We start from the raw sequence: 12,040 nt of genomic DNA, 5'->3' as shown, positions 1-12,040 counted from the left end.
TTTTTTAAAGTGCAGCCATTTTGATTCTGTAAAAGTTCTGATGGTGATTCTGGTCAAATCCCTCAATCAACATGTTGTTAACCTTTTTGCAAAATTTTAGCTTCACACACTGACTATTTCATGAGAAATCCTTGTTTAAAAATGTAGTTAAAATTGTATATTTTTTGCTGACTCAGCATGTTTTCGAGTATACTAATACTTTTTATTATATTTACTCTAAATAATTTTTTAATACACATAGTTTAAAAAAAAATTGCATCAAAATTAAATAAATTGACTGTTTTAATTTTTATGGGCTAGTACCACCTTAAAGACACTAACGTTGAACTAAGGAACAAATTCAATTTTATGCCATTATATATGATGATAATTATATATGATGTTTCGTGAAAAAATCAGATAGCAAAAAAGCATCTATGATAAGTGATCTAATTCTAATCTCATGTGATTAAAATATGAAAAAAAAAGATTAAAAAAAAAATTGACAAACAAAATATTATGAACGATAAGTAAAAAACTTTAAAAAAAAAGTTTAAAAACAAATAATATCTGAACATTTAAAGTGTGAGCTATTAAGTATAAATTTTTAATTCAAATAAAATAAATGCCTTTAATGAATTCCTCGATATTCCGTTGATATAATTGACATATATGCTTTAATATATAACTTAATCTACTTATATTAAGTAATATTTTGCTTAATAAGATAATTGAAGAAATAGGAAAACAGTTTCTTGAATAGCAGTATCTTAGCTTATCTTCTATTCGCGAAATTCGCAAAATCAAATGTCAAACTAATTTGAGTCTTTAAAGTATGTTTAGCTAGCATTCGAATAATGAGTAAATAAACAATAATGATTTTTTGCAAACTTTTGCTGTTATCAGTTTCATCATTCTCTATGAGAGATATTTTTTATTTATTCTCATAAATAATTTGTGTTTTAGAAACAACTCTAACAAAGCATTCTAGTCTTGTTTTACATCTTTCACCTTATTTCATTTATAACACTATATTTTATCTAATATTATTTTTATTTATTTATTCTATTTTTTATTGCTTTAAACTAACATTAATTGATTAACTTTTGTTTAACAAAGGTAGTTAATGTTTACTTATTTTTTTTTATAGTTTATATCTTTGTCATCATTGGCAGGGACCACTGCTGCTATTAGCAAGCTAACAAAAACGGTAAATATTGTCAGGTGTAAAGAACTTTCGTAGTTAAACCCTTGTGAAATTCCGCGCAACATTTCGTGCTTAACAAACTCTAGTTGAAAAAAGCATCCCAATGTTACTAAAACATGCATTAAGTTATGACTTTGCCCACAACAATCAAACTTACCAGGATAAAAACGTTCAGGAAACTTTGTAATATTTAATACTCCTGCTCCTAATAAGGTCAGCGCGCTCAGCAGAGATAAATATAATCCACTTTTGTTGCAATCTAAAGGATTGTTACATATCATTAATCGATAAATGTATGGAACACAGTTCCATACATAAGCTGTTACGTATGCCATTGTTCGTATAACGTATTTTGAAGAATGCCATTTTCTTCTTGATAAACAATTTAATAAGGTAGACATAATCGAAATAAACATTGCTCCAATATTAAAATAATATGAGTTTTTAAAAAATTCTTTTTCTGAAAATAAAGCTCTTGAATAGTAGAATGTAGCTTGTCCCGAACAATACGTATAAATTGATATTGCTGCGTAGTCTAGATAAAAACATTTGTGTCTTGCTTCAATTGACATCGAGTTTAAAGTATGTGCTGTTGTACTCATAAAACTAAACCCTATATTTCCAATAACGTTGAGCGCTAAAGGCCATGTTTTAACATCGGTTATATCCAATTCTGTTTTAAAATATGAAATAAATATTGTTATAAAGAATAGAAAAGAGAAGAAATGAGACAAAATGTTAAAGGATTCATTGCACGAAAACACAACCGAACTCTTTAGGCAGTCTTTAAATGATAAATATGGTCTTCGATATCCTCTGATGATAAACGGATCATGAAATTCTGGTGGAATTTCCTCTCTTCTTAAATTAAATTTTGAATCAGCTGTTTTTTTTTTGCTTGTTTCCATATCTAAGCTAAGAAATAACAAAAATTTATACCATCGTAGGTCCTGAAGTTTTTAACTTTTCAAAAACAAAGCACTGATCATTAATTAACTCGATATGGTGCAATATAAATTAATTTGTTATGGTATGTAACTTCTATAAAATAGGCAATAGTTTTGTAAAAAAAAAGACTTCAAACAAAAGACTTAAGATCTTTGTCTAAAGAATTTAATTTAATAATGGAAGTTATGTGGAATGACAAGTTACTAGTTATAGTTAAAAAATAATAATTAACAAAAATATTATATTTAGATTTATCGTTTTATAAAATGAGCTAGATCTATGTTCTCACGCTAGCATTATAAACCTTTATAAAAATCACAACAACTTTACAATGCATAACAAACCACAGTGTTTAGAACCAACAAACAAAAAGAACGGTGTTTCTCGTAAGCTAGACGCGATAAACTTTTTTTACAAACTTTAGAGGAAAGTTGAAGTTACTTTTTAATTTCATCTTTAAATCAGATTTTGATAAATATCTTTATTCAACAATCATGATTATCAATAAATTTATCATCAACCATGGAAAGTTGAAGTTATTTGTTATCGATTTGATTTGACAACTTTTATTGAAAATGTTTTGATTATTGGTGATTGGCGGAGGAGATCGATGCTGTCCCAATTGATAACAAAATACCTAATAACCTTAGATAACAAATAATTATTAATGATTTGAGTATAGATTATATATTTTAGACGAAAATGTATATAGTTTTTATAAATTTATACGCGTGATAGTGTTGAATTTTTTCTTTGTTTGCTTAGCATTTTATTTGTATTTATTTCAATATTTTTAATTTATTATTTTCATTGATCAAGTTTATTCAATATATTATATATAACATACTTTTATAACTGAGATGTTATGTGTTTTACAAATATATTTCTTTTAGTACTGTGCTGTTTTCATTAGTTAAAAAGAAGGAAAATCTTAACTATTCATCAAAAGATTAAATATAATATTGTACACATACTAAAAAAAAATAAAAAATAAAAATAAAAATGCAGAAAAAATCTTACCCTTTTGTTAAAAGATTAAATTTATTGTTGCGACTAATAATATGAATTATTTAAAAGCAAAAACATCTAGAACATTTGAAGCTGCAGTAACTAACAACATTGAAATGTTATCAAAATTAGGTGTTTATCGTTATCTTTTAATAAAAAGATAAAAGAATTTTTTATGAAATTAAAATAGATTAAAGAACAGATGTATTGAAAAATGATCAAATGTTAGATCAACGCATTTAGCATTTTTTGAAGAATTAAACTAAAATAAGCTATAAAAAAAGATTAGAAAATTTAAAGCTTTTAAATAAAAATAATAACCAAAATTTACGATTTATTGTTTTAAATCTCAACATACCCCCGTATTTTAAACGCAACAAATTATTTTTTTTATCGTATTAATCTTAGTTAGGGATTATTTAAGGTTGCTATGGGTACATTTTTAATTAAATTGGGTACATTCTGAATTAAATAAGGATTGCAGTTTTGAATAAGATTTTGGTACAAAATCTTATCCAAAACTGCAATCCTTATTTAATTCAGTATCGCGGACCGTTTTTGTGTAAAAGCTTTCTAAACATTTCTGTGAAGAATATTACTCTCAATAATACATTGTGCTGAGATCAGCATTAAATGGGCAAAAAATCATAACTCCTTTATTTTTAAAAATTTCAAATTGAAATTTTTTCAGCGATACTTGTCATCATAACTTTTTTTTTTTTTTTCGCAGATACAAACACCCTAAACACCGTAATATAAGGCGTTTAGGGTGTGGGTGTGTAGCGTATGGACGTTAGTGATTTCAGACAAAACTTTTGGTTTTTTTCAGAAACAAATTTTACAGATTCAAATCACTAATTAGTTAAAATGCCTGTTACATGATAGACCTTTTTTTAAAACAAAAACAAAAAAATTAAAAAAATTACAACAAAAGTTAAATACAATCTTTGTCCAGCTCAAGCTAATACATCTCAAACTCCTTCTTAGAGAGCTAGCAAGTGGATCTAAACTGCACAAAAATCTTCGCAGAACTTCTTATTTAGTGACTTTTCTTGAAAATTCTCTTTTATAGCATTCTCTTTTATTTTTAATGTCTTTACTTATAATATTCAAATAGGTCAGTCCACAAGTACTAGATACTTGAAGAGCTACTGAAAGTCAAGATTACTGTGATTACTTTTCCATCAATCGTTGTACATTCTTGCTTATCTTTGAGAATAATGAAGTTAAAAACATTAGTTTCGAATTATTTAAGGTAACTCTTATTAAATAAACTCTTATTTATTAAGTATTTATTCCTATTAAATAAATTCTTAATTAAACATTCTTGTGTAATAACCTCAACACTTTCTGTTGCATATTAAAATTGTACTGGACTGCAGTAAAGTGCAGAGAAAGATTTTTCATTAGTCCAGAGTAATTCGCCGATTATTTAATATAAAGTTTAATTGGGACAATATAAAATAGAAAAAATGGTTGTTCATCTACGCAACTGATACTTATCTCGTCCTTTGTTCTTTTTTGTATAATGATTTGCTAGTTGACACTTCAAATCTTACTTTGTGTATAGACAAGGATGGATTTTGCAGAATCCTTTATAGTATGTGGTATGGTCAAGGGGTCATAAGGCTCTAAGGCAACTAAGGCTTAATAATTAATTTGTCCCCATTAAAAAACTGCTCCAATGCAAGTTGTTTGGTAATCAGTTTTACTAAGAATGCCCCCATGGTCAAAGCTAATGCTTCCTCTCCAGTATACATTGTTGTTAAATTAACTTTACCATCTTTCTCTAATTTCAGTATTTGTTTCACTGCATTAAGTGTAAAAATGCAAGAGTGAGATGAATACAAGCAACTAAGAAAGCAGGATGGGGAAGGAAAAAACGATCACGTGGGCATGGATAGTTTTTCTTCGGACATACTAAAATTTATACTACGCATGCCCACATGATTATTTTCCCCTTCCTTTTCCCGTAAAAAAACGGATAAGTGGAAACTCACCTTAACGTGTATATTTGGGATTTTAACTTTTACTACAAGTAAAATTTAAAATCCCAACCAATATCTGTTTATTTATTTCTTGTATGTTTCTTTTTTTTCTTTATTAATATTATTTTTCTTTATTTTGTTATTTATGTGTCCCAAGAAGACCTAACAGTCTTGTTACAGAGCACCGCGGAAGTGCATTAAACTAGGAAGTTTACGCCTCCTTCCTTACCGTGAAGCGATAATATGCCCTTATTACGTTTCGAACGTGGATCTCCTGCTTCAAAAGCAAGCGCTCTAATCACTGCGCACTGTCGCACTAATCTAGTGCCCACAACTATGTATGCATGTTTAAATTTTTTTGAATAAAACCTTAAATAAATTAAAAAAATTAAATAAACTTAAAATTTTTTGAAACCACCAGATGACTGTCTATAAGCAGTGATTTACCTTATGGCTAAATTGGCCGCGCAAGAACCATACGATTTTCGGGAGCCACTAAATAGGTTCAAAAAATGATGTAATTTGCTAAGGTTTTTATAAACATCTTTTTTTTTAAATAATACTTTTATTATCTTTGTTTTTTAATCTATTTTTATTTTATCAAATTAAAGATAAATAAAGTGTGTCTTTGCTATATCAATAATTTTGTAAAAGGAATCGTCCGTAAGTTACGCCACGCAAAATAAAAATATAGAATAATAAAAAACAGAAGTAGGAGATGTTAGGCTCTTTTACGCGGCTATCGACTATCAAAAACGGAATTTTCAAAAAATCTTAATAACATTTTCAATATCTTGTTCTCAAGTGGTATTTTCCCAGAAAACTCAAAAACTGCCAAAGTTATACCAATTTTTAAAACTGATTCAAAACTAATAATGTCAAACTATAGACCAATTTCCCTCCTCTCCGACATTGATAAAATTCTTGAAAGGCTAATGTTTAACCGCTTATTTGAATTCTTTAATGAAAATAAACTGTTTTTTGAATTACAATTTGGTTTTCGAACAAACTACTCTACATTATTTGATTTACTAAGTCTAACAGAAAAAAATTAAAGATTCTCTGGATGAAGGAATGTTGGATGTGGCATTTTTATCGACCTTCAAAAGGCATTTGACACTGTATATGTTGACATTTTACTTTATAAGCCATCCTACTATTGTATTAGGGGAGTTTCAAACTCTTGGTTCAAATCTTTCCTTCCTAATAAAACTCAATTAGCATCCATTAGTGGGATGAGCTCAGACCTGAACAATATCATAGTAGGTGTTCCTCGGGGATCTGTCCTTGACCCTTTGCTGTTTCTTATTTATATAAATGACATGAATAAAGCTTTAAAACTCAACAGAGTCCAACACTTTGCAGATGACACATACCTTCTCTATCTTAATAAGTCTATTAAAAAAATCAACAAATATGTTAACTATAACTTTAAAAAACTATGCAACTGACTAAATGCCAACAAAATTTCCCTTACCTCCAAAAAGAAAATGATTTAATATTATTTAAAAGTTGTCACAAAAAATCAGATCAGCAGCACAAAACTAAGTTAATGAGAAAAAACTTTGGTGCAAAAAATTTGTAAACTACTTGGGTATAAAGCTAGACCAAAACTTAGCCTGGACTTACCATTATAACGACTTATCCAATAAGTTGAATAGATCCCATGCCATTCTGTCAAAGCTAAGACATATTATACTACAAATCATAAGTATTGTAAACTGTATATTTATCATGCAGAAAAAAGCAATCAGGAGTATTGAATATCTACTAAAAAATTCAAGTACATTCACATCTTTTAACGCACTACAAATTTTACAAGTACATAATCAAAATTGAAAACTGTTTATTTATTAACAGTTGCCTATACAAAAAGCTGCCTCCTATATTTAATAACTGGTTTCTTCTACGCAGTGCAATTAGCTGACAACTTTCAAGAAATTCTTGTAGAGGTGTACTGAGTGTGCAAACATATAATACAAAATCCTACAGTAAACATTCCTTTAAATACTCTGCGTTAATGGACTGGAATCAAATTCAAAATAAATTAAAATCAATCCCTTTTAAGAAATTAAAAAGTCCTCAAAACCAAATTAAAATACTACTTGTTACATCAAGATAAATAGAAACAACAGTAGTATCACTGGTGATTAAAAATATATCACCATAGAAAATGTATAAGATATAATTATGAATGTTGACTAATTGCAACCTCTGTGAGTGTATTATTTATTTTATTTATTTGTTTTGTTCATGGTCGCTCTCCTCAATTTAGCCTAGCTATATGAGATTGAACCATCCAGCATGTAGACTGTACATATATTTTTTATAACTTATAACATTCTAATGTAAAACATTTATATTTCTGGTAAATATATTGCTTTTTGTTGTTGTTGTTGTTCTGTTATTTTCATTAAACTTAATGGGCTATTTTGATTTTTTTTTTTTTTTTTACTTAAGACTCTGCAAGGGAAAACCTTTTGATCTTTTTTGTTTTATTTATTGTGAAAGTTTGCGTTACATATTTATGGATGATCCCTAATAAAAAAGCGGAAAAAGAAAAAGAAGCTAAAAAAATTTAAAAAACTTGATGGATTTTTATCAAAGTAGGAGAAAAGCAGAGTTTATAAAAAACTCTGTTGACCAGAACAACCAGCTTTTGAAAATGTCATTCAAGATTTTATACATCCAGAAGTTTATGAATCATTTGTTGAACATTGTACAATATCAACAAAAATATGATGTTGGTTTATGGAAACTCTAACGGCGATTTTTTATTTGGATTATTTAAGGTTCAAAAAATATTCAGTAAAAGCACGGTGAATTTCAAGAATCGAAACAGGATCACAATCATTTTTGTCCAAAATTGTTGTTCACAGACTACTAAGTAACAATTGTGAGTGGTTGATAGCAACTTGCCAGCAAAAGGAAATATTTTCTGCTTTAATGAAAAGCTCTGAAAAATTCTAACTTTTGTCTTGGTACAACTGGATTAAAAGACTTGCAGTTTTTTTATTGAAAAGCCAGGAAAATTCTGCTAAAGACTTAAAGGCTTATTTAGTCTGAAGTAGCCTCAACAAATTGGACAGAAATTTTGAAGAACAAACTAAAAAAGAATAACAATACTGGAGAATGGTTTTAAACCGTGTGATTACTGTAAATTGTACTTTAATTGAAAAAAATTTAGCACTCATAAGTTCTAACAAGCTGTTTAGAGAATAGAGTCATTTTTTTTTTGAAGTTGTTAGGAGAACAGAGATTTTTTTTGATTATATAAAACAAGTTGTTTGGAAAACAGAGCAATAGAAACTGTTTTGGACTTTTTGAATTGATTGCAAAATTTGATCTGTTTCTCTCGGAACACATTAAAAATTATGGCGACATTGTTTTTTGAACAACTACTTATTCAACAAGAGCCGTTTGTGAATAATCACTTTCTCTGATGGGAAAAAGTATTCTGAAAGCTATAGTGAGAGATGTAGAAGTTTCAAAACATTTTAGTTTTTCAGTTGATTCTACGTCTAACATATATCATTATAACATATATCATTATAACATATATCATTATAACATATATCATTATAACATATATCATTATAACATATATCATTATAACATATATCATTATAACATATGTCATTATAACATATATCATTATAACATATATCATTATAACATACATCATTATAACATATATCATTATAACATATATCATTATAACATATATCATTATAACATATATCATTATAACATATATCATTATAACATATATCATTATAACATATATCATTATAACATATATCATTATAACATATATCATTATAATCGACTTTGTGTAGCTCTTAGATATGTGCAAATCTAACATAACTACTGTAAATTTTTTGAATTATATCGGAGTAAACCTCTCAGTTTGCATATCTTAATTATACAACATTAATAAAGCATCTATAATCTGTCAAAAAAACAGATTATAGACTTAAAGTATTTTTATTGTGCAGGATATTCTTTAAAATTGGTTAGATCTTCGAGAGCTGATGTTCGTTTAGTAGCTAGAAATTATTTTGTTCAACAAATTTGCAATTTTATTTCAACAAAGGAAAGTTCTTAAAAGAAATTCAGCTTATATGGTCAAACCAAACTTTCGAAAACAAGATAAAGAGCAAGATTTAGTAAATTTTAAAAAGCTCTGTTACAAAATTAATTTGAGATCACTCCTAGATATTATCGAAGATAAAAGTTTTAAAGAAACTGCTAGAGCTGAGGCATAGAGTATTTTATCAAAAATAGAGTAGCTTGAATTTAGCTATTCAAACAGTTTCTTAAAATATAACTCTTGAAAGAATGAACTTATTTTCGAATGCTTTGCAAAACTCAAAAATAACATTCGAAACATGTTATTTTGTTTTTTCATCACTTCCAGATTATATTTTGACTCTGATAAAATTATTATGTCGAGTATGTAGTTGAAAGTAAAATGCCTCTTCACGAAAGAGTTTACTCATACAAAAGTGTCAAAGAAAAAAAAGTTTTTTTGACATTTTCAAACTTGAAAATGTGTCATGATTATAGATAGGGAGTTCCAACGCACATTTCTGTAAGTACTGCATTAAACTTGAAAAAGACATAACAACAACTAAGAAATAAATATTTAAAAAAAAACGTAATTTACTACAGTGCTTCTTTTGATCTAGAATAGATAAATAATATTCACCATTTTAAGATGTATAGAGTTCTTTCATACGTCAATAAAGTCTTAAACTAATATATTTTTTGGGCTAATTTATGGGCAAGTACTCAGCCATCAAAACTTTGAAACATTTAAGTTTTGATGGCTGCAAAAATATGCTAGCAGAATTAATTATTCTAAAAACAAGCGTGAACATGCTAAAACTTTAATGAATGAAATGAAAATATGGGTGTTTTTGAATTTAGTATTTATCAGTATTTGATTGTTATATATCGATTCAACTATTTCTTTTCTACAAATTTTAACAACAAGTTTAAAATAAGTATAAATAAAAACTATTATCAAAGAGGAAATATAAGCAACACATACAAACAACCTCTAAAATTAATTTACGTTTATTTTTTTTTAATTCTTGTTTTAGGTGCCCCAATCCAGAGCACCGTAGAAGAACGTTTAACAGTTCATGCCTTTTTCCTTATTTATCGATGGCGAGAAATATTCCTAAAGCTTGCTTAGAACCTTGGATCTCTTGCTTCTAAAGCAAGCGCTCTAACCTCTGCGCCGCGGCCGTTTTAAATACATTTTGAAGACATTTTTATTCCTTTGCATAAAATATTCCAAAGCTTTACTTTTCTTCTTTATTTTCTCAATATTTTTCATACCGCAAATGGATCAAATTGAACGTGGTAGTTTAATCGACTTTTCTTTTGAAGAAAATAAAAATTGTTACTAATAACCAATTAATTGACCAAATAAAACACGTTTATTGAATAAAATTTTCGTTAAATATATATTAAAAACAGTTTACGTAATTAATTAAATAATTTATTATTCATTTTTAATCTTTCTTTTAAAAATAAAGTGTATGTTACTGGTTTGTTTATAAAGGTCCGAATAAAGTTTATAACCCTATGAAATTATTTTTTTGTATATTTACGCTTTGTATTTAACTCATTGCCCATAAGCGCAACGCATTATACGGATGCTAATACAAACATCCTCACCTGTTCTTTTTTTTAATTTTGTAGGCTTGTTTTCTGCTTACTAGCAAAAGCGCTTGTGGAATAACTTTATATATATTTAAATTTTCTCGTTAGTAAAAACACATTTAATTATTAACAAATTCCATTGTATTCAATAATAAATGTATACAATTTTGTAATGTACGTTTAAAATAAAACCAAACAATTTTGATTTAAAAAAATGAATTTATAGTGAAATAAAAATATCTTAAAGTTAACTTTTTTGAAATTGAAAAAAATAAGTAAAAATAGAACAAAAGCAAGGATTATACTTCACACAAAAAGGTGTTTTTAAAATGTTTACGAACGGTGCTGTTAATCTTTTTAGTAAAAATTTTTTTTGCAAAATGCACTAAAAGAATATTGTAAGCTTATTTCTAACATTAACCCTTAAGCTCAAATGTTTATACTATCCCTGCATCATGTTTTGCATTTTAATAATGTTATATATCAAATTTATGTATCATATATATCTAGTTTTCAATTAGTAGTCTAGCCCGAAGCACGTTGGCCATTGGACCAAGTTGAGTTTATTTAAAGACTAGGCGCTTACAAACCATGAATCTAGGTGAAGGTTTGTAGTACTTCAACCCTTTTACCAACAAAAAAAAATGTTTGTTTGGATATATTGTGACTTTGTTTCAAAGATTTATTATATGCTAAAGTAAGTTTTAAACAGTTTATTGACGTGTTTATACTTACTGGTGTTTGAGAGTATTGCAATATGTAAGTACCAAGTTTAAAACTTATAGTTTAAGAATTGTTTTAGTATATAATATTACACATTATCAATTGATGGTTGGTTGGTCCAGAGCAAACGGAGCACGTTGGTGAAACCTATTCTAAACAATTTTTATTAATACTAAACAGTTTTTTAAATTTTTGTGATAATATTTTGAAATGTTTCGATATAAAAATCAAAAATGGGTTAATAAGAAGTTTATTGGCTTTTTTTTAGAATTTGGAGCCTTTATTAAAAGATCCTTAAGTTTCAACAATCTTAAACTTTCAATTTTATCTAAAAAAGCAAAAATATATAATAATGTAAAAATAATAAATTGGTCAAAAATTATGTATGTACCATTTATTTGTACCTTAATGTGGTCTTTCTGATAAAATAATACTGGGTTAAAAAATTTTTTGAATATAAAATAATTTCATAGGTGCCTCAAGACCCTTGAACATTTAATGCGTTCCTAAT

The 12,040-nt window shown here is 27.3% G+C and overlaps 1 protein-coding gene across 1 annotated transcript; it reads right to left on the bottom strand.

Annotated features, from left to right (window-relative positions):
* Window positions 1-1,013: 1,013 nt before the first annotated feature.
* LOC105851019 (membrane progestin receptor gamma) lies at window positions 1,014-3,241 on the bottom strand. Its single transcript, XM_065790669.1, has one exon. It carries the CDS (start codon window positions 2,092-2,094, stop codon window positions 1,114-1,116), a length of 981 nt encoding a protein of 326 aa, XP_065646741.1. The 5' UTR covers window positions 2,095-3,241; the 3' UTR covers window positions 1,014-1,113.
* Window positions 3,242-12,040: the final 8,799 nt, after the last annotated feature.

This window comes from Hydra vulgaris, chromosome 02 (assembly GCF_038396675.1).
Source record: "Hydra vulgaris chromosome 02, alternate assembly HydraT2T_AEP".
In the NCBI taxonomy this organism is placed as follows: Eukaryota; Metazoa; Cnidaria; class Hydrozoa; order Anthoathecata; family Hydridae; genus Hydra; species Hydra vulgaris.
Note: the sequence above shows the minus strand (reverse complement) of the source record. Positions and strands in the feature narration are given on the sequence as shown.

Coding starts and splice junctions, on each gene's coding strand:
- LOC105851019 (XM_065790669.1), bottom strand. CDS start 2,094: ATGGAAACAAGCAAAAAAAAAACAGCTGATTCAAAATTTAATTTAAGA.